General features: G+C 35.7%; 2 protein-coding genes across 2 annotated transcripts; one reads left to right on the top strand and one right to left on the bottom strand.

Moving 5' to 3' along the window:
* Positions 1-8655: 8655 nt before the first annotated feature.
* On the bottom strand, positions 8656-17287 carry LOC147530935 (CCR4-NOT transcription complex subunit). The gene is made up of 12 exons (XM_086646470.1): positions 16966-17287; positions 15729-15839; positions 14961-15044; positions 14261-14314; positions 13969-14114; positions 13484-13637; positions 13268-13405; positions 11084-11155; positions 10915-10988; positions 10670-10811; positions 9834-9912; positions 8656-8902 (listed from the first exon to the last, which is right to left on the bottom strand). The coding sequence occupies exons 1-12, from the start codon at positions 17110-17112 to the stop codon at positions 8805-8807; spliced, it is 1299 nt and encodes a 432-aa protein (XP_086502596.1). The 5' UTR covers positions 17113-17287; the 3' UTR covers positions 8656-8804.
* Positions 17288-25462: 8175 nt separating this feature from the next.
* On the top strand, positions 25463-26782 carry LOC147530934 (uncharacterized). Its single transcript, XM_086649694.1, has 3 exons — positions 25463-26225; positions 26319-26381; positions 26490-26782. Exons 1-3 carry the CDS (start codon positions 25463-25465, stop codon positions 26780-26782), a joined length of 1119 nt encoding a protein of 372 aa, XP_086505820.1.
* Positions 26783-27152: the final 370 nt, after the last annotated feature.

Genomic DNA, 27152 nt, shown 5'->3' with positions numbered 1-27152 from the left:
CATGTGAAAGGTGTTAGTATCTTCATGCCACCTCTCCGTGAAAGCCGTGATAAGAACCCGATCAAGTTTCTGGTAAGAGTACTTAGCGATTTTCAGAAGTCCTGATGCTTGCACCTTCTCACGAACTACTTTACACTCGAGTCCTAGGTCCCAAACATGTTCCTTCTTTGAATCTCGTATACTTTTACTTTCAAGGGCCCCCACTAGCACACCACTTGCGTGATTATATAGTTTCAAAACAGAAAGATCCTACGTAAACAAACATAAAAGTTACGTTTATTGAAAGTTAACAATATATCATTATATTAAAAATTGATAAGTGCGAAAAAGAGAAAAACATACACGTACCTTGCCATTCCAAATTTGGTACGCAATATGGTTCTCATAGTTCTTGAGAACGCTTCGGTCCGTCGGCCCTCCTGGAAAAGGATCCGCACCTGCTTCACTCGTCGAACCGTCGACAATCTGCTTCCTAGCATCCTCCTTCCTCTTTCTCGCACTTACAGTTTGTGCGACACGTTCAGACATGACTAAAGGTAAAATAGGATATATAAATAAAGTCAAACAACTTGGAAAAAATGGCGTTAGAAAGCATAAATAAATTCACACCAAGATTTGACCTACTGGCGAAATTCGGTGGGCAAGAGCCGTGAAATGGCAAATAATCGGTTCGGGCCCACCGTAAATATGCACAGTAGCTACTGTGCAATATTACGGTGGGCTCGAGCCGCAAAATGTCACAAATTCGATTCGAGCCCACCGTAAATATGCACAGTAGCTACTGTGCATATTTACGGTTGGCACGAACCGATTATTTGCCATCATACGGCTCGTGCCCACCGTATTTTCACACAGTAGCTACTGTGCATATTTACGGTGGCCACGAGCCGTATGATGTCAAAAAAACGGTCTGGTGCGACCGTAAATATGCACAGTAACAAATAATTGAAACCCTAAATTGAACAAAAATCATAACAACACACATCATTAATATCATAACAACACACATCATCAAATCAAAAACAACTAAATAAAATCATATAAAGGTTAGATTTAATGGTTTCCCTCTAAAATTTGGGGGTTTTCTATCTCTCTCTCTTTTCTCCCACAACCAGACGCAATGAACTACAAATTAGGTCTGAAACTTGTTAGCTTTTGTTGCAAATCAATCAATTGAAGTTAGTAAGCCATTAATTTCAAAAATCAAACAAACTAAAACCTAGGGTTTTTTTTTATTTCATTTTGAAAGAGATACATGGATAGAGAGAGAGATACAAGGAGAGAGAGATATACTAACCGTGAGAGAAGTTGTAGGAATGGGCTGAGAGAGAGGACGAGAGAGAGAGAGAGAGAGAGAGAGAGAGAGAGAGAGAGGGCGGGAGATAGAAAGAGAGAAAGCTGTTGTGGAATGAAATTGAAATGAAATAGAAAGAGAAGGTCAAAGGGTTTTAAGGTCTATTCTGGTCTTGGGTTAAGTTTGACCTAACGGCGTTAACTTTGCCGTTAGGTCAAATATTGATGAAAGAGGTGCTCTTTTGTAGAGGGGGCCCTATAACCAAATGGGTTATAATGAGGGGCGCTTTTAGCGGGGAGGCCTTTTAACAAAAACAGGGGGCCTTTTAAAATTTCCCTTAAGAATTTGGGTCCAAATGGACTCTAAGTCAATAACTAAAGAAGTCATCTCATAAAAAAAAAAACTAAAGAAGTCAAAATAATATTCATTTATTTTTCGAGTTAAACCGTAATTATCATTCATATGTTGGAAAACAATCAGAACATTACATGGTTATGAGATTTTTGACTCCTTTGAGTACAACATGAAGTTTACAGAAGTAAATTACAACACGGAACTTACAAACGTAAAGTACAACATGAAGGGAAATGAGTACATTACAAAAACTAAATGAAAAGACCCTAAATGTCACAAAATGAAAAGATCCTAAAGATCACGAATGAGATGACCCTAATGGTCATAAACTTTATTATAATGTATACATAAGCAGGAAGGATGAACCAAGTAAAAAAATGGAGAGCGTGCGAGACTGTCTGACTGAAGTTGTTGACCGTCAGATTTAAATAGAGGACAGTTGGAACTCTAAGGCATGTGCTGACCGTCAGATTTAAATAGAGGTATTTTCCTCTAAGATGAAGCACGTAAGTCGCACGCCCCTCATTTAACAAGCATTTGGCGAGAAATTGACTATTGGGGGTTAACGCCTGAATGATTATTGTCTTAGGGGTAGTAGTCCTAATATCGCTAAATAATGGGGGTCAATTACTAGATCTCTATTTTTAAAGCAACTACTTTGTAGAAAAATGTGTCTGTAAAGATATAATTTTTTTTTGTTTGATTTAAATTTAAAATTCAAATATAATAATCCAAAATCATAACAAATCGTAGGGGATAGAGTGGGATTGTAGTTCAATAAAAATTTGACTTAGGAATCTTTAAGATTTAAAAATCCTATGATGTTAATCTTGATTCCTACCTTATTTATACAAATCTTAGAATTACTGCAACCAAACACACCATAATTTTATTGCATGATTGGGACAAAACAATATTTAAGGTTGAAGAAATTTTCAACGATAGACTGTTGATATTTGTATAACAAGTGTTGGTATATCAGATTTTAAGATACTACAATTTCTTTATTAAAATTGCTCAATTTTTTTGCTCAATTTTTTTAAAACAAAATCTCTTTTAATATTATCGTGGTGGATTTGGAGCGCCACCACACGGCTTTGGATGGCATTATCCATGTCTGTCCCCATGTAGGTTCCAAAAATTGACATGGATAATGTCATCCAAAGCCCTGCGGTGGCGCTCCCAAATTGGAACCCAGCATGTGTTGGGTGTTTGGCACAAGTCGTGCGCTGCTTTTTTGGCACAAATTCCACCACCACTCGTCCCCATCGCGAGTCTAATTGTCTGTTGTTTCTCTGGTATTATGAAAAGCCAAGATTCTGTCTTCCTATTTTAATAAAACAAGGATACACCTTACTGTGTCTTTCTGAAATAAATTCAGCGATAACTTTTATATTTAAAAATAATACTGTATTTGAAACAGATTAAAAAGTAAAAAAAGAGTATAATTAAAACAAAGATTAATTAAAAAGGTTAGAGAGAGAAAAGCCGAGTCGAGTTGTCTCTTTCCTTAAGACAGTGAACACCCTGGTATTAGTACTAAAACCAGTAAGATGTTTGTCTCTCAGGATACAACGACTGTACCTTTCAGTATGACAACTAGAGTACTTCGGTTTTTCTGAAAGCGTACGAACTTAGAACAAGCAGTAAGAACGACAGATGAATTGACTTCTTAAACTCTAAATGCTCTTAACTTCAAATGCTAAAATTTTCGTGTTTTGTTTGTTGGATTCTGTTTGGTATTTATAGAAGTATTGGTGACACTTCAGACAGGTGCCTATAGACGAATGGATGCTTCCCAACAGTCATATGTGACTGTTGGTTTTCGGGTGCCATTCTGACTGTCAGATCTCAACGGATTTATTAAGATCTCGCGCCTTGAACGCCCACCGTTAGATCATCAATGGATCTATCTTAAGAGCGTCAATCATCTTGACCATCGGATCAAATCTATGACTGTAAAATCAAAGGCTCAAATTTTGAATTGTGAAGTGCGTGTGGGCGCCTCTAAAGCGCCCTAAACGCCCATTCGCCCACGCTGCGCGTCTGCATGCATGGTTTGCGTGGTGCAAACCACGCGAAACACCTTTCTATTTCAACCAACATACCATAAATATATGGAAGATTCTATTGAAGGAAATAAAACATTTCGTCCATCATAAATGTGGTACTAACTCAAAATCCTGGTTTAGAGTTAATGGTACCCATACCAAACTAATTTTGTAATAACTCATTCATACAGAATCGGATTAGGACAAATTTTGAGTCTAAATTCAAGAGCTCGACGAGGCGAAACCAACGAGATGTCTTGCTCGAGATTCAGGTGAATATAGGTACACCAAATTAAAGAAAAACCGGTCCAGCTGCTTTTGAGCTAGGTACCGATTCCAACACTGTCTGGCACAAGAATCAGTCTCATTTTTAATTTTGCCATGGACAAAGACGGAATCAGAATTTTGTTTGGGAAGGCCGAACCATTCTAGTCATAAACAGATTTGACAAATTAATATAACAATTCCATTCAAAATTACCACCTAACAATATCTATTAAGTCATAAAGATAAAAAAAAACTAATAAAAAAATGATATGGAAGTACTAAATCAAAATGGAACATGCCGGTCCTTCAAATCTCTAAAATCATCTATGATGGATTATGTGTTAAACTTTTGAGCAATTTCCTTTTTCAATGTACAAAATCAAAGAATTTGAGAAAAAAATTATCATCCTTTTTGTTGCGTAACCTTGTTTTAATTATGTGCACAGATGATAAAGATTGTTCTACTGTTGCACTAGAGACAGGAAGAGTTAGCACAAGCTCAATTAGAAGATGGAAGTCTTTCTGCTTTGTCAACATTTTTTCACTAAAAAAGTTGATGGATTGTAAGAGATTTCTTAAACTGTAAATTAACAAATATTATACGAATGGTACATATAATAATAAAAGGTAAGAACAATAAGTAGACTAATAATATAAACCAACTTTTTTCGATGCCACTTTTGAATCGTCGTTTATCATTCGATTACTCTCGTTAGCCATTTGAATCCTTATACCTAATTAGAACAATTTTTTTTTTGACATAGTTAATAAAGAGACACATATAAAGGGAGAGGGAGCTGAATACAGAGAGAGAGAGAGAAAAGAACGTAAAACATATTTACTTGTTAGAATAAAAGTAACAAAACTAAAATTTAGTAATATCATAGTTATATTTTTTTTTGTTGAAATGTAATATCATAGTTATAGGTGGTAAAACTTGGAACTTAAAGTAATTAGATTAGGTCGTTCATTAGGTGGGTAGCTGGATAGGAATTGGCTGTGGAAATTAAAGCATAATATTAAGTCGTTCATTGGGTGGGTAGTGGGTAGCAGGGTTGGAATAGGTCAATTGGCTGGTAATACTTGGGGTGTGTTTGATATTACCTATTTTCCGTGAAAATAAAAGAATTTCCGCCGTTTGATACGAAGTATAATTCCATGGCTTTAATTTTTTAGAGAATTTATTTTCATGAAATAGTACACTTTTAATTCCTTACCCCCCCCCCCCCCCCCCCCCCCCCCCATCGGAATTAGTTTCCGTGGAAAGTCAAAAATGAATACAAATATTTTTAACATATTCGGATACTTAAAACCTAATATTTATCTCCATATATGTTCAAAATGACATTTTAGCTTTATGTAATTAAATTACATTTTTACCCTTCCATAATATCAACTTGACATTTTACCCTTATGCTGACTAAATGACATTCTTACTCTCGTATAATACCAAAATGACATTTTTTACCCTTATGTTGTCTGAATGACATTCTTACCTTTATCTTGTAAAAATAATTTGTCTACACTTTTATATTAAAATGACATTTTTACTCTTTTATATTAGTAAAATCTCTTTTTTGATCCATATGTTGTCAAAGTTACATTTTTATCTTGTTTTATTAACAGTTTGACATTCTTACTCTTAAGTTACCAAAGTGACACGAGTGCAAATAATTTTGACAACATAAAGGTAAAAAATAATTTTGACAACATAAGAGATAAAATGTAATTCGGACAACATAAGGGTGAAAATGTAATTTTAGCAACATAAAGGTAAAAATATTATTTTGACTAGATAAAAAGTAAATAAAAACTCTTATTGAATATTATATTAGTAGAAGTTAGTTGTCAACCAAATAACAAAGTTTATAATTCCGCGGAATAATAAACGATAACCAAACGAAAGAACTCTTATTTTCACGGAATCTGAATCAATCCTGGCTGCCTTCTTAATCGACCGCTCCACCCCATTACCTTGGGCTTGTAGACTTGTGACGCGATTCGAACAAGCCGGAACATTATAAATTCCATGGAAAACTTTCCGTGGAAACATTTTATTTCCATAGAATTATTTTCCTGATATCAAACACAACCTTAAAGTTGGACTTGATTTTTGGGTTGGATTTGAGTTGAACTAAATGGGGGAAATATACTTTAAGGGTTAAAATTTGAAGCCCTTACCAATTAATAAGGGGAGAAAGACAAAGGGGCAGGGGGCCATGGCCCCTTCTGGTCCTTTAGTAGATATGTAACCAGTCGTGGATTCCAACCTTAGAGCAACTCCAGCCCCAACTTAACTTAGAACATCTCTAGTGGGACACTCTATCAAACACTCTAAAAGTCCTAGTTGTCAAGTGTCAATGAAGATTCTCTTTCCTAAGTGGCAATATAGAGATACTCTAAATTTTGTCTCCAATATAGATCTCTAAAACACCTGCACTTAATACACATGTCACTCTTAAATTCAATAGAGAAAAAGTAATTAAAAAACAGGAGTTGCTATTGGTTTAAAATTTTGAGTCTCTTGAGACTCTCAATAATAAATGCATTCACCTCATAATAGAGTGTCTAACAAAGTGTCTCATTGGAAAAGTCCTTTTGACAAAAACTCTAAAAGATCATGTGGCACTTTAAATGTTCGAGTTTGAGTGTCCCATTGGATATCCAAAAAACCACTTCTTCAATCCAAAATTTTCAATCTCAATCGATCTTGGAAAGGACACTCTAAGTAGACTTTTTAATAAGCCTCGGGTCTAAGTCAAAATTGCCTATGAGAGCCTCCCCCGTAAGAGCCTCAAACTGATGAAATAAGAGCCGACTTGATTTATCTTAAGTAAAAAAAAATGCCACCCTGGGAATCTTCCTGTCAAACAAAGAAGTCTTAAATCAGTTCCAACATCAGCCTCTCTTGAGGCTTAAAATTGATGCATGTGTGAGACGCGTTTCGAGATTTTTTTAGGGAGATTTTATAGGCAATGCCCGAAGTTATTAAAGACAAGCTCGCTAAAGGCAATCTTTAAAATGGTCAAAGACAATGTGTGGATAGGAGGCAATGCCTCACCCAATGTTTGACCTAACGGCATAATTGACGCCATCAGATTGTCGACAGCCCGCAATCTCCGGTCGGCTACCTTAATAAGCTAAAAAAACTCTTTCTTCTCTCCTCTCTTCTTCCAGCAAGGTCGTCGGCAGAATTGTTCTTCTTCTACCTTCCTCTTCTCCTCCTCTCATCTTTACTCACTCTCTCTTCACTTTCTATTCATAAACATATTGTTCAGTTCTAAAGAGAAAGAGAAATAGGTAGAAAGAGCTTGATCGAACTTGGGCGAGCTTTGTCTTCTCGAATGTCGTTGTAAGGGAAGAAAGAGAAAGTAAAGTGAGGGGTTTAGGGGAAAGAGAAGAGAAGGATAAGGAAAGATGATGACGATTGATGACGTTGAAGAAGCATCATCTGCATCGTGGAGGTGGAAGGAGGGAGGAGAAAATGAAACTTAGTATCTTCCCTCTGTCACTGGTTAAGAATTACTTGAGTGGTGACTGGTGAGAAGATGTATCAACTTCAATGCTGCCTTCTTCATTTCCTAGCCACCATTTGAGATTTGATTTAAAGGTGGTCCGACTAATAGCCAAATTTAACCACTTTCGTTTCATATTCTAAATTTCTCATTCGACTAGAGATACTTCTCCCTAGAAAAATTCTTACTGGTATACGAGTCCTTTAGGTGTAAACCTTCACCCGTGTGATGGTATCGCCGAACCCACCGATTTATCTTAATTCACCCATTTTTCCTTCCTTTAGGTGTAAACCTTCACCTGTGTGATGGTATCGTCGAACCGATTTATCTTAATTCATCCATTTTTCGTTAAATGTCCCGTTTCTTAAACCTTCACCGAAGAAGAGCTTCTTCGTAGAGAAAAAGAATAGAAGGAGAAGAAGAAGATGCAGAAGAAATTTTAGGTCTCCGGCCAACTCCGGCCGTTGATTTTTTGTCGGAAGAAGTGAAAATAAAGAAGTGGATGATAAACAAGCTCAAATTTTGGCATTGCCTCTAACCATACTTGATCAACTTGCTTTGACGAAGTTTCGAGTAAAAAAACACATTGCCTTTAACATGTTTGGACATTGCCTATAAAATTACCCATTTTTTTATGGGTGTGCAAAAGACATGTATGATCTTGCGTAACACGTACTTGAACTATTTTCAAAATAATACTTTTTTTCTAAGGTATGAGAATTATTCTAGCACCGTCACGTTAGCGAGATGTATTTTAATTATTAATGTGACAGTTAGAGTTAAAAGAAAATTAAAACTAATTAAAGTTAACAAAAGTTAAAAATAATTATATTTAAACAAAAACTGACCGTGCATCCAACGGCCAGATTTGGCCCCCAACACGACCGTTGGAAGGGTCCCAACCGTCATGTTGGGACCTTCAGCCGACCCAAACTGTTGGGTCGGCTGAAGGGCCGATAGGGGTTGAGCTGGCATCTCAGGCCCAAAATTCAAATTTTGGGCCTGAGTCGCCCGGGTCGGAGTTGCTTTTATTGACCATTAGTTTCTGGTCCTGCTCAACCACCCTTCCCATAGACAAGGGTGCATATTATATGGTTCACCACTCTCTTGTAAATGCCTCCTGAAAAAGCTTTTTTGAATAATTTGAATAACAAAAGAACAATAAGTAAAAACATAGCCACAAGATAACATTTTAACAAATAAAATGTCAGGATTAAGGCACATGATGGAATGAGAGAAAATGAAAATAACTCAGAAGATACTATCTAACAGATTAATTAGTATAGAGATTAGGCAAGAAGCAAAAAAAAAAACAGTTCCTATTCATTCCAATGTTTTAAGGAGCCTGAATAGTCCAGCTGCTTCCCTAATCCTCGAGAATTCGATACAGAAGGCCTGAACTTCGATAAACATATCTTGAACTGTGTATCATAAACAAACACAAACATTCATTTAACCATACGAACACTTTTTCAACCTTATTGGAACATTTAACGCAAATTACGAAGCATAAATCTTGTCAATTATCTTGTGAGTTTCTAGTGTTTTTCAATGAAGATGATTTCTGCATTCCCTGAACAACATTAACAAATGTGGGGGAGGGGGCAAATATCGTATAGATGATAGTTATGTTCTCTTGTTCTCTAAGGGTACATATATATTAAGTCAACAGATAATTGATATATAAGTTTCTATACGTACAATATACTTATCTAAGTTACCAAACACCGAGGTTTTGAAAGGCGAAGATCCAAAATAGACTCTTTGAAAGAGAACATAGACCAATTCCAAGTAGGCACTGAAACATGTCATGTTGAGTGTGGTAATTGAGATGGAACAGAGACCTTACTCATGCATGCTTATGGAAAAGATCGGGTTAGTTTGATGGCTAACATGCTAATTTCCAGAAAGCTATGTCTCCAAGGACAATATACTAAACTATCTAGAAATATCAAACCTCTTCCTACTTATATGATGAGCAGCTTACGCGGTTGTTCATGGAATATATAGATGTCTAATTTCGAGTGAAGCAAATAAGGACACAAAGTAGTCAAACTTTTTTCCTATCACGCCTTTTTGTATACCGAAGCCGCTTCTGCTGTTTATGGACAGCCTGGGGTTTCCTTAAACACCATAACAACTATTGCTGAACACATGGGCAGATTCCTCTTTTGATTAACCAAACTCCCTTGGTGTCTCATAAGGTTTATCAGTTTGTGTAAATATTTTAATAGGCACAGCATAGGCATGCAAAGATTTAAATGCATAATGGCATAACCAGATAAAAGTGTAAATCACAGCATACTGAATTGATTATAACCAAGCTTTAGATGTATAGACGAATTTACTCACCATTAATTATCTTATTTCGGATGAGGCTCTGTAAGAAGACACACAAAAGTCTCACGAGTCTGTTCTGCATGTATTTATCCTGTACAATGACAATACCAACAAAAAGAAGGTCAACTGATCAATTCCATTCTACTGCTTTAGTTATTACACTTCAGTAAACTGGAGTGCTACAATCACTCCAAGTCTTACTCAATGATAATACGGACAGTTATCTAGTATCCACAGACACAGACACACACACACACACACAACAGAATTATTAACACTCATGACCAAGCTATCTGGTATCCACCGACAAAGCGTTTTGAACTGTCACTGAATTACAAATACAAGGTGCATATAATCAAGATCTAATATACACCAGGAATATATTTCCGAAGCTGAAAGTTCCCATTCTCTGTTTTTCTCCTATGGGAGTTGTGATTTTCTTAAACAGCTTGGACAAAATTGTGACTTTAGGAGTGCAAATTGTATAGACTAAACAGGATTGCCTGGAATATGACTGCACCAAGAAGGTTAATAGGCATATAACCCCACTATCTTCCAAGGAGCTGAAGTCTAATTTTCATTCGGATTCTTTAAGAAAAGATTAACGAACTCTTAAAGGGTAACTCCAGTCATCAAGTTTGCTGAAAGATTCTTTAAGAAAAATTGATTCACGAAATCTTAAAGGGCTACGAAATGTGAATTGCCATTATAGGGTTCCCCTATGTTTCCCCTACTTTCTGCATATTCTTTCACTAACTATAACATAAAAAAGAACAAAAATAAAAATAAAGACCGCCATGATTCACAGTGAAGGTAAAGCAATATCATATCAAGAACTTGTGATATACCTTGATGTTCTCACAGGACGATATACAATTTGTGATGTACATGTGGACAAATTCTTGTGGAAGGTTGACCGCAGTAGTAAGCCTGTTGACCACTTCCATTGAATGTAGACTCATGTCCATATTTACAAGAACGGTATAGTATCTGCCGATAAAAGATATTTGAAAGAAAACGTGTGATCGTACGACGCTTAGCTAAGAACATAACATATATATACATATCAGACAAAAGAAAGTGAGAAACATACTCCTGAATCTCAGCAGAATGTACCAGCTTTATAAGAGCCTCAACAGCAATTAAGGGACTGTGTTCCACCAGTTCCTAAGAGCAAGATGAAACAGAACAATAACAAATGAAGATGGATATGTAGGTAGCAAATAAAATGAAATGGATTCCAAAATAATTATTTAACATACAGGTAGTTTTCGAGGAGTGAGTCCGCAGTGATACACAAGCTTAGGGTCCTTCGACAGTTCAAACAACACTTGCTGGGAATAACAATGAAAATACAGAGGAATAAATTGAAATGCATGAAGGATAAAGCAAAAGATGCTGCACAGTTAGTACGAAATGAGATCGACCAACTCAGAAGAGAACTCAGTCTCAAAATAACCAATCACACACATTGACACACACACACATATATATTTGAACTTTGAATGAATTTATAAAGCAAAATGTTTACAAGAATGTTGGACAACTATGTTTTATCATCATAGCTTCCCAGTTGATTAAGCCAAATATGCACTATGAAGATATGCACATAACTAGATTCCGCTTTTTTTAATCATCGTAGCAAAACATTTACAAGAGATCTTAGACAACTATGTTACATAAATAAGAAGGTATGCAATACCGAGTTCTCTTACTGATTAAGCCCAATGTGCACAAGTGTCTAAGCGCGCACTAGTTTAATGATTCTACTTTATAAGTAACAGAAACTCATCTGTTTTTTTTTTGAAAAGGTTGAATTAATTAGGAAAGGGGAGAATGTACAAAAGAATTGGTGGAATCACAGATGAAGATATTACTTCATGATATCCTCCCAACTAGAAATGAAATCAAAATAGGACAAATTATGAGCCCAACCAATATTTCAACTCCAATGGAATAAGAGACCTAGGACATCTTCCACTTCTATTATAAGACTATGAGCTGAATCCTATGCAGTCCGACTCGGCCGAGTCAGCCGAGTGACTCGGGACTCGGCTCGGACTCGGCAGTACCCCGAGCCGAATTCCACCGAGTTCCCGAGTCTAGGGTTAGCCCGAGTGACTCGGGCTGACTCGGTCAGACTCGGCTGACTCGTTAGAGATTATCTTTCTTTTATTATTGAAGTCTGATTTGTACGACTATGGATGTTTTTTTATATGATATTCCTAGTTATTATCTAATTAGAAAGAATATTTAAGAAGATAAAAGTGTATTAATTATTTATGGAAACTTGTTTAACATCTTTTGGAATACCAAAAGATTGTATAGAAAGTTAGAAGCTAGAAATAGAAGTCTATTAATAGAGTTAGGAACCTATAGTCTATTTTTAAGTTTGAACTTGATTAGATTAAGTATTATCATGTTACTGTTTTATATACATATACTACTAACAATTTCATAACGACTTAGAGTGACTCGGCCGAGTGACTCGGCTGGCTCGGACCTTGACTCGGACTCGGCCCTTGTCTGAGCCGAGTCCGAGTCTGAGTCGAACTGCTTAGGCTGAATCATTAAAAATGCCATCGAGAGAAACTCGTCTGATTAGCATTCAAATTACACCGACGTCATGAATTCCAATAAATAATCTTGAGTTAAAATCAACCTATAGACTCCGTCGCAAGAGATCTCTTTTAACATTGACTTTTATCAGATAGTTGCAGGATAAAAATTGAAAAGAATATGCAGACTTTTTGAATTTTGGACAACAGAAATAAGCATCCATAGATATATTCATCAAAGTTTCAAAACAAAGGTATCCTTAGATAATAGTTATCCAACGAGTCATTCTCTTTCTCCTTGTCAGTAGTATTGAGTACTAACATATTATGTTACCTGTTAACAAATGCAGCAGCGCATTGTAATGTTTGTTACAATCAGGATGTTTATGACTAAGTCATAGAGTTTAACAACTATGCAATACAACAACTAATGTAGGCAAAGATAAAAGCAAGCGAAGTGACTTTTGTGAATGGAGAAAAAGAAACGGCAATAGAAACAATGATATTTACGATGTTCTCGAAAACGATTTTAGGCCTTGAGGCAGTTTGCTTTGATGTAAGGCAAATCATAGCATCAAGGAGGCAGCAAGGTCAATCTAGAGCATAAGCCTCGTTTGTGGATCAATATTATCAGAAGAAAATAATTGCTTAAAGAATCCTTCCCAATTTTACTACTTTCAATGATGCATAGCAAGGGTTGACTTATGATGTATCCTTTTGAAGCTGACTTTAGTGTACCTCCTTCTATGTAAATGTACTCAAAATGATAATAAGAAAGATATCTTTACATTCATTGTCAGCCATCGGCCCACATGTTCTCAGTTCACATTGATAACTAACAAATTAGTATTTCTGACTTAGAGATAGAAGAGTATAGGAAGCAGGCACCTCCTGTTGTGCAGGCGTAAGTGGTCCTTTCAAGGCTTTCACTATTAAATCCCGAACTGCAGCACCCCTGCTAGTGTCAGCACACATACCATAATCCCATAACAACTCATGGTTATTATCCGGGTTGAGCCATACAAGCTGCAGGATAATGCAGATTGTAAGTAACAAAAATATCACTTCCAACACATTAGGCAGATAGGAGTTTATGTATCTTGCCTCTCCATCCAGTATCGGAAGTCTTGGTGGAACCGGCCTCATCCACTGAGGATCTAACCCTTCCAGGGAAGAATTTTTTAATAATCCAGTTACTGCCTCATGTCTATCTCCATACCCTATTCTTGCTTTACCTCCAGCTGGTGATGACTCAAGCCTGAAATAATACATATATAGACAACAACATGAAAAATAAAGTAAAAAAGAACATCATACATATAATAAGAATGTATCGGACTACGCATACAGGTGCGAAATGATTTATTCACAACATTCTGCAAGTAAAGCCCTGAAAGCAAGGACAGAATCCTGTAGACATTATAGAAACCTCATGTTGTCATCAATTTGTCCGATTGTGTATGAATTGAATTTTTCAGAACATTCGATACACATAAAACAAGTGTGCGACATTCCGAATCAAAATTGTCAAGAAAACTGAAGAAACTTCTAAACAGAACTTGGGTTTCTTTCATAGACAAGGATCATACTCTGGTGAATTTGCATCAAAACCACGGGGTAAATCAGGGTCTGGAACTATATTGTTGACAGAAGCATTCCTGAATAAACAAGTATACTTTTCAGGGACTATTCTCTCGCAATATTGCTTCTGCAGCTGTTCACGTTGTACTAGAACCTACAAGTAGATAAAAGCAACTGAAATAGCTAAAACTATAAATTAGCGAAAAGCAGGAAAATATGCTCCCATTCTCGATAAAATCTTCTAGTCTTCTAGAGATCTTACACATCTCAATCTATTTATCAGAGGAACAGTTAACTCACGTGCAATGATGGATCAAACCGAGTTAGATAATCGGCAGCAGACTGTTTAAGTATCTGCATTAGACAAACGAAAGGTTAAGATGCTCCCCCACGTATTAGTTAGACAGAAATCAGACAGTCACATTTTGGGCCAATCCCCATGATTATAATATTAAAAACTCTTACAGGGTGTTTGATTTTTTTTAGCACGAAATTTTTTTGTGAAAATTTGAATAAATATATTTCAAGAAGTGTCCGAGGACACATATTACAACAGGGTAAAGATGCATATGTTATGATATGATATTCTACCAAGTAAAAATCACTTAAGAAACGCAAAATTCCTACACCCACTTAGTCCTTTCACTTTTAGTTGATTAGCCTTTCTTGGGATCCTAGACACTAGATAGGTCAATCGTGTTACTGTATTATTTTTGGATATTGGGTCCATTGAGGTTGATCATCAGTTCATCACCATCTACAGTTCACATCATTAACATTTATGTCCAGTTAGAAACTAAAAGTGATTCCCCATAACACATTTCTCGAGGGGCAATACCAACAAGATTACTGGCTTTGATGAGTTTCAACCCTTTCAGTTTTCTTATATGTTTCTTTTAAGAATAATGACACCTATTCTTAAGTTTACATTCAAACAAAAGAATTAAAGAAAAATTATTCATATCGAAAGGTCGATAAATAATCAGAAGCAAGAGAAAACCTCTTTGTTACCACCATCAACAGATTCCAGCAGCTGGGTGATAAATGTTCTTTCTATCTTATCAGCTGCATCATCAGATGCTACCTGTAAATAGAAGAAAGTAATAAAATGTACCGTTTAAAAATCCAATATGGTGTAAATATCAGTGTAAGCATATGTATACACAGAGAGAGAGAGAGAGTATATTGTTTTGGCTGATATTACCAATAATAATTTTAAAATAAAGGACCTTTTCCATTTCGCCCTCATATTATGAGCAACTCACCTTTTTTACCCTCATATTTTGAACAAACAAAGGCAGAAGTGCAAAACTACAAAGAAAAAGAGATTTTTCAAAGTTATTGGACAAAGATGTTAGTTTCGCGATCAAAATATGGGGCTACGAAGATTTATTTATTTTATTTTTGAAACTTTTAATAAGAATATGGGGCGAAGAAGATAAGTTGGTCATTCTTCGGGAGCCCTATAAGAACTGACCCTAATATTAATAATGAAATACTATGATGTTCCCCTTCAAAGAAGCAACTTGTCTGCTACATCAGAATCTAACTCATAAGAGTATTAAATGGTGTATATACCAGATATTAACACATTCCTGATAAAAGAATTGGTGTCTAACACAAAGAAACCCGTAATTGGCTAACTAACTGGTAATGTCTTTTCTACTTTGACAGAACCGTATCAAATGGGAATAGATCATTTTATAGCAAATGTTGGAAAACTCAAATTTTAAACAAAATTACAGTAAAGCCCATAAAGTTCACTTACATTTATGAGAAAGAGAAGGAAAGGGTTTGCAGATAATGACTGAGAAGAATATGTTTGACAAAGAATAGCTAATGCCGCTAATCGCTGACTGGGTTTGAGCATCTTTTTGTTCTGAAAATAAGAATAATCTAATCAGACATTAATCCAATAAGAAAGCATTTTGATATAAACCCTAGTAACAAATAACAATTACAAGGAAGTGTTGAACCAAAAATGGAATCTACAATGTTTAAAAAAAAATAAGAAATCTGGTAATAAAATAAGGTAAAGAAAAGGAAAATAATACTCACAGTTTTGTGTACCATGAATCTCAGAGAATCGTGATAAACTTTAAAATACTAAGAAAGAAATTTAAACAAACAGTTCTAAATGAGGGTCACCACAACATATAACTACATACTTGTTAAAGTCACAGAGAAAATCATTTTCAAGAACATTCAAATGTTAATTCATCGCCACTAGACTCATTACCAACAAATTTCATGAGTTCACTTCTAAAACTGAAGTATATTTGTCGAGCTATCAGTAGTCTAGACTTTTACCTACATGTGCACTTCCAACGAAACATATATCACTCAAAGACCTACTCATGATCTTGGAGACCTCTTCCGTGTCCTACCCTAAGAGGTGTCTCTCTCATTGAATCATTGTTTTTTGAGTACTCCTGATACAATAAGGCGAAAATCCTTGCTATATATACTGATTTTTCAAGTTTGCTATATATTCGTTCTGATATAGTGATATCAATGGTTCTATATCAAAGCATTGAAGAGGGGACTCTAGAAATGTACGTACACCCTTCATTGTTTAATTTATTGCTTCTTGCTACAAGCACAATAAAACAATTGTAGGAAGCAATAATTCCTTGCAACAAGAAAGCAAATACCTAATTCAAGTTAGTCGACGCAATATAATTGTGAAAAAACTATAAACCAGTGCTACTATTCATCAGTGTCTTAAAGGCTTAAGCCTTCTCTAGGTGGCAAACATGATTAGGGCTTCTTACAAGCAATATTGAAGTACACAATTGCCTCATCTACCTAAAAACAAACTTCTAAGTCCTAAGTCGTAACTCAATTATTTGGAATTAACTAAAAGTTTAAATCCGAAACCCTAACGAAAATTATTTAAGATGCTTTACAAAATTAGTGCTTGAGCTTTATAGAATTAAAAGATTCAGCAAGAACTTTACAAGAGAGAGAAAGAGAGAGAGTATGTGTTTGTGTGTGTGATTTACCTCTAAAAGAATGACGAGAGAATAGCAGACATTGAAATGATTCGGAGGAGGGAATTTGGAGGTGAAATCGGAGATGATTTCCTCAAACGATCGCTGATCAGAGTTGAGAATCGATAATAGAGCCTTTGAATCTTTGAAGTCGATCATGGTGGTGAATCGGAGGAGCGAAAGGGAGAAGAAGATGGGAGGGAGAGAAAGAGAGATGAGTGAGAGTTTAATGTGTTCGCACACGGTGGGAACAATCGTGCTGGTTTGACAAAAATATCCGAGGTCTAGAATGAGAATTACTTGGGGCACGTTTGGTACGTGCGAATCAAGTGAGGACGTCGATTTTGGAGAATTTAGAGCATCTCCAATGCAAAACTCAAAAAAATCTCTATTCGTCCTATTTGTCAAGTTCCAATTGAGATTCTCACTCCTAGGTGTCGAAAATAGAGATCCTCAATTCTTGTATGTCTCCAATGCAACACTCTAAACTCTTTTATTTTACTTACGTGTCATGGTTATTTTTGTAAAAAAATAATTAGTTATTTTGGAAAAATACGAAGACTTGATTTCTATTGGTTGAAATTTAAATATTGATGAGTTGGACAATTAGAGATATCTTAAGAGGACACTCTGAAAATAGAGTGTCCTCTTGAGATATCTCTATTCCACTCTCGACACATCATCTTTGAGATCTTAGTTGAGTTTTGCATTGGAAATGATTTTTTAAGAAAAACTCAAAAAATCCTATGTGGCACTCCGAGTTTCTAAGATTGAGTTTTGCATTGGAGATGCTCTTAGCAGCGGGAAGTTTTATAGCCCCCCCATTCTTGTTAAAACTTAAAAGGGCTCCTCTCGTGAATTCTGTAGAGTCTACCGGGTTCACAATTTGGTACGAGTCCACCGAATTCACAAAAATAGACTATTAGAGTGAATTTCGTTGGACTTATACTGAATGTTTTTTTGTTAATTTGGTGGGCTCTTACCGAATTCACAAGGAGGACCCTTTTAAGAAGAATGGGGTGCTCTTATAAAACTTTCCTTTAGCAGTATCTCGTCACTAGTCACTACTCATGTCAAATTAGAGATACCACTCTTTTAATTATAAATTAGTGAAACTCCCTCTTCTGCATTTAAAAAGTACGAAAATAGCCCCACGCTTCTTATGTTTTCTTCTTTTTTCTCTCATTTTCCTACCGTCGACATAACACTGTAACCATGATATCTCCATAAATTCCTAACTAATTTGTAAGTTCAATTCAGAATTCATCCTCTAACATTTTATTTTATTTTCGTTCAAGTCATCCTTTCAAATCGCATTGTCATTCTTTAAATGACACAAATTATAATTGATACAAAAACACAACAAAGATTAAGAGGGTTTCTTCAAAATTTTGTTAAAACATCAATTTTAACCTAAAACAAAGAATAATTGAGAAGTTACAGTTTTTGCTTAGAATTTTATGATTTTTATTTGTCAAATTGTTGTAGTTTATTAATTTTAAATGTTAGATAAATATTGTTGGTAAAGTACAAAAAAAATGGATATGAGAGAAAAACAGTATGTACGAGAAATGAAGATTCCTCGGTAGCAAATAGACGATGGTAACATAACAATAAAAGGATATGAGACATCAGAGAAAAATTATAGACAAACAATAGGGATATGGCTATTTTCCTACTTTTAAGTGCAAAAAAGGGGTTTTGAGTAATTTCTAATTAAAATAGAGGGAATCCCCAATTGCACATTAGTTGTAAGGCTAAATTTAGTTTCTTTTTCTGAAGGTTGACTTCGTAGTCATTACAAAGGCATTGATACATCATGAAGATGTGAGACTAAGGCCCATCTAAACTAGAGGTCAAAAGCCCATCAAACTACTTTATTTATACCATTAATAATCGAAGTTCAATAACCATGGGGTTTTTGGACCGTGTGATTTAAAATCAAAGATACATGCTATCATGTTTAATGGAAAAAAATAACAAAGTCGTCCTTTAAAGGAAGAGGGAACAAGATAGTGAACCACTAGGACTCGTACATAAAGATCTGTGTGGACCTATGAGTACACTTACCAGAGGTAACTATTGATACTTCATCACGTTCGCTGACGACATCACTAGGTATGGTTACATATACCTGGTGAAGCACATGTAATAACCGTTTGAAATATTCAAACAATTTCAAAACGAAGTAGAGAATCAACATTGCAAGAAAATAAATTCTAATAAATTAGATTCAAGTAAAAAGCCTTGTCCATATAAAATAAAGACAAATCTTGTTGTACGAATAGTAATTAAGTTAATTCATCTTGAAACCACATGAGCTAATTGTAATTTTTCATGTTATATTTAAGAAATTTTAGATTTTTATTGTCAATATCAAACACATGTTTAATGTTATCGGGAGCTATCCAAGTGAAAACTTGTTGATCAAGTCTTATTCATGAACATTTTCCAAGTTTTTAGTTAAACCTGATTTGACTAAACCCTCTTCCAACCAATGACGGGTGAAGTTAACTCACTTACATAACATCAACGGCTAAGATTGAGTGTTTATATTCACCTCCCTTACATGTCCATGTAAAATTAAGAGTAAATCAATATCAGGCAGTTAAAGATAAAGGGAGTTTTCTTCAAATAAGTAATCCAATAAGAAAAGAATTTCTAAATTTTATAATAGTTTCATTTTTAGCCTCCAACACTTTCAACTCTTTTATCTACCTTTCTCTAGATATACAGGTATGTTCGCTGGATACCATGCAGTCAATCTATTTAGTTTTAGAAAGAGATGGTGTAGTTTAGTAACAATAAGTACTTTACAAATAACAAATTTGCAGTAGTACTTAAAGAAGAAGAAGAAGATTGTGATGAAGAGTTGTCAATGAATCAATTTCATTCTTGATATGATTTAATGATCATTGCAATCTTAACAAGAGTTCTCTTTCATTCTCTTCAATCTGTATATTTTAGGGTTTGCAGAAATTGACAAACATTAGTTTATAATACTGATTTCAAGCTGAAACATTCTTAGAATATTAAAACTTTATACAGTTGTTATATTCGGCTATGCGACAGTTTAACGTAGGGGTGGGAATCGGGCGGGTTCGAATGGGTTCAAGCATAATATAGCCGGACTCGGGCGGACCGGCTCCAAAATCTCTTGTCCGCTACTAGTAGCCGGGCTGATCAGGCCGGACATATTCCACATATTCACTGCCCGTAGCCCGTCCGAGCCCCCCTTCCCGAGCGGGCTTCGACGGTCACGGGCCGGACGGGCTCGAATTATTTTGAGGAAAAAAAAACAATAATAACTAACCTACGTGTCGATGATTTGGAAACATTATTTGAGTTTTAAAAGTTTAATAAATTGCTTTTAGATGATTTATTGATTCATATGAGCTTCACGTTTGATATTATTTGTCTCTTTTGATGAATATATCGATTATGTTTACTGTTCTGCGGAGGAATGCTTCCAGTTTAGGTTTTCATAGCGGCCGACATGAAAATCTAGATTTGGGGCGTCACAACACGTGTCTTCTAGCTGATCTGGCTAACTATTTTCAACCCAAACTTTGACTTGCTCTATTTTGCTCATCCAGACTCTGATTTGACTTAGGTTTTCGCCTACGGGTAGGGTGGGAAAAAGATCAGGAAGACCGCTACCCGACCCGTTCGACCGAGATAAAAAGTGTCCATGGACACCCGATGGTCATAACGGTTAGTGTCCGACCGTCCCGAAAGAATTGGCGGACGGTCACGGTCAAAATTCTATGTCGAAGGACCGACCGGTACGAGTGACCGAATAGGTTGACCGACTAAACTGTCCTCATTTTTAAAAGTTGACCGTTGAATTTTATAGACATATGAATATATGATGATCGTTGGCTATAGTCATATAGTTGATGGGCCTAAAAAGTTTCCTAAATAGGTCTATACCTGCAAGTGCACGGGTGTCAAGTTGTAAATTCCGGTAAGACCGGATCGTTCCTCAGAGACTAAGTCAAACTCAAATTCTAACCTTAAAACTATTGAGATTTTAAAAAGTGAATTGATGGTAAGATGGTTCAAAATAAAAATAGCACATAAAACTCAAAAGAAAACAAATAAGTTGATATTCAGAAAAGGGGAACCTAGGGTTTTCGAATCCGTCCAAGTGACAATCCTAAAGATTATGTATTTGCCTTAGTCAACTAAGTACTTTGTTTTACTCAGATTCTATAACATGAACGCTCTAAAATCCGGAAAGTGTCATCGTTAAAAGCAATAAAAATTTTAAAATATACTAAGATTTTAATCTAAACATTAATTGACTTGCATATAAATCAAAACGATAACATTCTCATTATGGACTTCATTTAAAACCCTAGATAGACAAAATTTAGCTACTCATGATAAATGATGGAAGTTTATATAGAATGTGGGAGAAAAATAGAAAAATTGGATTTCTTACTGATTTTGCAGCCAAACAGAGCCTTAGGGAAGTGATTTCCTTCTGTTTTTCCCAGAATTCTGCCAAACGCACCCTCAGGGAAAACGATTTTCTCGTCTTCCCGGAAATGGATTCTCATTGGGAAAATAATTTTCACCCAAATTTTCTCGTCTTCTCCAACTCTGTTTCTCACTCTAACCTTCTGTTTCCTTCTTTATCTCTTATTTTAATCTCTCTTTCTGTAATCTCTCTCTCTCTCACCAAGAAAAAGAAAACAGAAAAGATAAACAGAAAAGAAAATACTAAACTCTGTTTTAAAATTAAGAAGAACAATTTGTTTCGTTTCTCTCTCTCTACAATCTCTTTCTCTTTCTCTGTAATCTACTTCTCTCTCACAAAGAAGAAGAAAAAAAAGAAAAATTAAAGGAATAAAACAAGTGATAATCAAAACCGAGTGGATGATAAACTCTCCCTGTTTTTTTTCTCTAAACTGTGATGCCTCTTTAGCCGAGAGCTCTTCTGTTATATAGACTTAGTCGCCCAGCAAATCTCGCCCAAACCAATCTCGGAAAATCTCTCTCTTTTAAAATCTTCTCCAGATCCAATATTTAACAGAAACCAAATCTTCATCCCTCTCGGTTTTGACTCTTCTCTCCAACATAGACCTTTCCTGCTTATCCGGTTATTTGAAAATATCCACAGCCGAGTGGATTTCTCAATTTCCCTTTCTGTTTCTGTTATAACCAACATCTCCTCCAAAATCTCTTTTTCCATTCCCTATATATAATAGTCTCTGTTTCCTTTATTCTCTGTGAACTCCCTTTATTTTATAGAAGCCGAGAGGGTCAATTCGAGTCTCCAAAAATCTCGTCAAGAAACCAACTCCCAAATCTCCCTCTATCCCTTCCTCCTTTCTGTTTTCTACTATTATCCCTTCTTTAATTTGAATTTGAGAAAATCAGGGAAGGAGGGAGAATCATGCAGTTACGTACAAGGAAAGGTTGGATAATCCGGTGCTTCGCGGCCAGAGTACAGAGAGTTACCGCGCCGGGTCTTGTAAAGCCACGTGTTGCCTAGATTAAAATAGATGATGATCCTTGCGGGACCACCAGAATAGGTTGCAACGAAATACACGGAATCAGCACTCAAGATGTCCCGTGACTTTGTCGACAGCTGTTAGGGGTGACATTTGTTGTTGCTAGGACCATCGAGATTACGTACGTCCCATTGAGCACGACCGTCTGATGGATCTGACCAAGCCACATGTACTTTCATCCATTGGATCACAGTGACCCACCATCTTATCTTGTGTCGCGCTACGTGTCAGCAAAAACCAAGACAATGTCGGAGTGACCCCACTTGTAACCAACTGTATACCTCAATCGTCCAGATTGCTCCACGTACTCCGGCTAGATCTGTGCCACGTGCTCTCTGTCTGATGTGGCCAATCAATTTTTATCCCAACTCTAACTTGCTCTACTTAGTTCATACGGACTCCGATTTGACTCTCGGTTTCGCCGTTGGGTCCGTTTTGGACTCTATATTTCATTCGAGCACCAAAGTTGACCAAATAGCCAGAATTCCATAATTTCCAAATGACCATAGTACCCTTGACAACTATTTCTCCCAATTTCATCTGTTTTAAACACTAAGCCCTGTAAAGACACCTGAAACAGAAAACAAGCAATTCATCAGAGTAACGGCTCGATATGGACTAACTAGCTCCAGTTAAGAGATTGAAATGAGGCATTTTCATGACTCATCAATAGTCCTCTGGAAGACCAAACATTAGTGCCTGGCTTAATTATATCTCATCAAATGATGATCAACTTTGTTTTTTCTTTTTTATATTTACTTTTGATTTCTTGGCTAAACATCTCTATTTGTAAGTAATTTTGTTTGTGGTAATAAAAATAATGTTTTGAATTAAGTAAATTTATTGGAAAGTCCGGAGCGAGACCGTCCGGTGTCCGACTGGCCAGTAAAATAAACGGTCTTAGACGGTCAATGGACAAAGAATTCTTGAGACTGACCGTCCGAGTCCGCCCGAGTAAATAGGCGGTCACCAACAGTTTATGTCCGAGCCGACCGGTTCGATGAAGTTAGAATCCAGTACGGACCGGTCCGTACCGATTCCCACCCCTACCTACGGGTCTGTCTTGGACTCCACTTTTCATCTAAATACTAATAGTGATTAAAATTGCCAAATGACCAAAATGCCCCTCGTGTGTCTTTCTCTTGCTTTTATTCGTTTTTCGTGCTTAATTTTTTACAAGACACCTGGATAAGAGAAACACTCAATTTATTCAAATAACGTCACAAAATAGACTAACATGCTAAAGTTAAAAGAATCAGATGAGACATTTTCATGTCTCGTCACTTGCGCCTAATTTCATGTATCGTTGGGGGACGGAATCTCATTAATCATTGACTTTTTAGAGCTTCAACCAAATTTTCTCCGAAAATTTCTCAAACTCCCAAAATGGGAGCTCAACCTAGGGGTGAGATTTTGATCCGTGGCCCGGTACCCGCCCACGTCCGAAGGGTCCGTGGACGCCCAGTGACCGAGCCGGTCAAAACCCGCCCATCCGATAGATGTTTAGTGAACGAACGCGGACAAGGGGCCCTAACCGGTGTACCACGTCCGTTTAGGTTGTCCCTTTACCCGTTTGTAATACCCTCCCACAATAATATGAACCATTGAATGTTTAGAGTAAGATTGTTGTGTTAGATTACATGAGGCTATGACATATAACCTTAGAAATCAGAAGAAGTCCAACCCTTTTCTTTCCTCTTCTCTTCGACTCTCTTTCATTCATATGTCTCTTCTGGTTCTCAATGGCGAAATCCTAACCCTTAATCATAATCAGTGCTTCCCTCTCTTTCGATTTTTTTTTAGAAGTTTCTTTCTAATTGGCAATCCTTTATCTCTGTGTTTTTAATATTCACTAAGGGTCTGTTTGATAGGAGACTTTCCCAGAGAAAATAGAATTTTTTTCTCTAAAATAGAAATTTTCCTTGTGTTTGGTTGGCAAATTAGAGAAAAATAAAATGACATCACGTGACTTCTTTTTCCCTAACTTTCCTAAAAAAGGGGAATCTTTTGACCCCCGTTTTATAAGAGAAAAAATTTTCCGAAAAAAGTTAGGGTATTTTTTCCCTATATAAACCCCATTATAATATCCCATAAAAGAAAAAATTTGCACATCAAAAGAGAGAAGGACGGTAGGCAGCAAGAAGAAGAAAAAGTTAAGGTTAGCTCTTTCTTTCTCTCTCTCTGTATATGCATGACAACACTTTGCTAGCTAGTAGTATTTTTTTTCTTTTTGCATAAAAGCTAGTAGTACTCTTTCTTTTATGAATATGCTAGTAGTACTTGTATGTTGCATGTAACTTTATCTATGCCTATTTCCTGTAGCCTATATTACTTTATCAAATTCACTCACTTTCTCTCTCTAAATTGATGGTATTAATTAAAGCATAAAAGCTATATCTCTTTGTAGCCTATATCTCTCTGTGGCCTATATTTTCCTTTTTTCATAAAAACTACTAATACTAACATTAATAAATTAAAGCAAATTCACTCACTTTCTCTCTCTGGATTGATGGTATTAATTAAAGAAGACAATAGACACCACAAAAGGACACAACCAACACTTTTTTTTATCATATTTTATTTCTCTATCTCTCTATCTCTCTAGGTGGTAGTACTTTCATTAATTGGATACATTAATTAGTTAAAGAACAAAGAACTTTTCCATGTATTTCTCTTTTTCTTTATCTCTTTTTATCTCTAGATTGTTTATATATATGCAACAACTCTTATATATAATAAATATGTATATATATAAGTATTTCATGTTTATATATGAGTGCTTATATGTAAGTGTTATATATATATATATATATATATATGCAACAAAGAATACAAACATTTTATGTTTATGTAATATTTCTAAAAAAAATTTATTAGATGATCACCAATTAGACATTAGACATTTATAGATTTTATATTGTTGTTGTAGTTGTCTACGATATATAATGCTAACACCACAATTAAAGTTACGTATTGTATGTACAATGATGATTATTATTATACATACATATTTGAGTAATCGACGTAGAAGACATGCTATCATTAGTAGGAGAGCCTACATAAATCGAGATCAAGAGAGAAATAATATATTGCAAAGAATTTACTCTGAGAGTGATCGATATTGTCACGAACAACTTCGCATGAAACGAGAACCATTTCGACGCTTATGTGTACGCTTACGGGGTTATGGTTTGGTCGATAATCGGCATGTGAAAGTAGAAGAACAAGTTGCTATGTTCTCATACACAGTTAGGCACGATCAACGTAATCGCAGTTCAGTTCTTCAATTCATTCGATCGGGTGAAACAGTGAGTAGGTATTTCCACATAGTGTTGTCAACAGTTCTTAGGCTTTACAAAGATGTTGTTAAACCAGTGACAAGTGCTAACTCTCCGATGGATGGAAGCCGTCGACTAGCTTGGCATGAGTTCTTCAAGGTTAGTCTAGATTCAGGAGCGCTTCGTTCATTTACAACTAATTATATAAGTGTTTTATTCAATCATATCATATATATTTTAGAGGACGTCGTCGGTGCAATTGATGGTACACATATCAGAGCAATTGTTCCTATCAAAGACCAACCTAGATATCGTAATAGAAAAGTGTACATTTCCCAGAATGTTCTTGTAGCATGTGGGTTTGATATGAAATTTCATTACGTACTTGCTGGGTGGGAAGGTTCTGCTCATGACGGTCGTCTTTTGAGATGTGCAGTCTCTCGTTCTGGACGTAAATTAGCAGTCCCAATTGGTAGTGGTTTTAGATTATTATATCAAATAAAAGAAACTAGTTACGTACAAATTTATTATTTAAGTAGAATTATAATAAATTATGTTAATGTAGGTAAATATTATCTTGCTGATGCTGGATTTCCATTGGTGCCTGGGTTTCTCACACCATATCGTGGCACATGATATCATCTACAAGATCATGTTGGTCGTCGTCCTCAAAATCCTAAAGAACTATATAACTATCGTCATTCATCTTTACGTAATGTCGTCGAAAGGACTATAGGATTGTTAAAGAAAAGATTTGCATATTTGAGAAATGCACCATTCCACGATATTGATACACAAGCTAAGATTGTGATCGCATGTTGTGCTTTGCATAACTTCTTAAGAGATGGAGATCCAGATGATATAAGTAGTGACGAAGAGAATGAGAGTGATGGCGATGAAGTAGGTGAACTAGATGATGTCGATCAACTCGTGCAAGATGAAGAAATTAATATTGTCCCATCACAAGTTTGGACAGCAAATAGAGATATGATAGCAGAGGAAATGTGGACTAACTTTTCGAATTTATAGTTATTTTTTTCTATTCATATTTAAGTATATTGTTGAATATTTTTCTCATTTTTAAAACTATTTATCGTATTATTCTCTTAATTATGTTTTACCGAACAATTTATATAGTTTTAGATTATCAAAATATATGACACTGTGATTTTCCATGTGTTGATAAAGATGGATGCTGAATCTGGCCCTGTCAATTCAAACAAAAGGTGTAAGAAGCCTAGTGTGACGTGGAGCACTATAATGGATGATATTTTAGTCAATACGCTTTATGATTACATTTTGGCTGGAAAAAAATGGAAATCAACAAGTAATTAATGAAATATATAAGAAGACGAGAATCCGTATTACTGTTGAAAATATCAAAGCTCGTATGAAGACA

The sequence above is a fragment of the Eschscholzia californica genome, unplaced genomic scaffold, assembly GCF_041429995.1.
Source record: "Eschscholzia californica isolate CP2 unplaced genomic scaffold, dmEscCali1.0.p SCAF_6, whole genome shotgun sequence".
Taxonomy (NCBI): domain Eukaryota; kingdom Viridiplantae; phylum Streptophyta; class Magnoliopsida; order Ranunculales; family Papaveraceae; genus Eschscholzia; species Eschscholzia californica.
Note: the sequence above shows the minus strand (reverse complement) of the source record. Positions and strands in the feature narration are given on the sequence as shown.

Bases quoted from the DNA above. Each gene is read 5' to 3' on its own strand.
- LOC147530934 (XM_086649694.1), top strand. From the start codon at position 25,463: ATGATTATTATTATACATACATATTTGAGTAATCGACGTAGAAGACAT. The intron at 26,226-26,318 runs GTAGTGGTTTTA...ATGTTAATGTAG, and splicing joins TAAATTAGCAGTCCCAATTG to GTAAATATTATCTTGCTGAT. The intron at 26,382-26,489 runs GCACATGATATC...AAAGGACTATAG, and splicing joins GTTTCTCACACCATATCGTG to GATTGTTAAAGAAAAGATTT.
- LOC147530935 (XM_086646470.1), bottom strand. From the start codon at position 17,112: ATGATCGACTTCAAAGATTCAAAGGCTCTATTATCGATTCTCAACTCT. The intron at 15,840-16,965 runs GTAAATCACACA...TCTTATTTTCAG, and splicing joins CTCTCGTCATTCTTTTAGAG to AACAAAAAGATGCTCAAACC. The intron at 14,315-14,960 runs GTTTTCTCTTGC...TGTCTAATGCAG, and splicing joins TTGATGGTGGTAACAAAGAG to ATACTTAAACAGTCTGCTGC.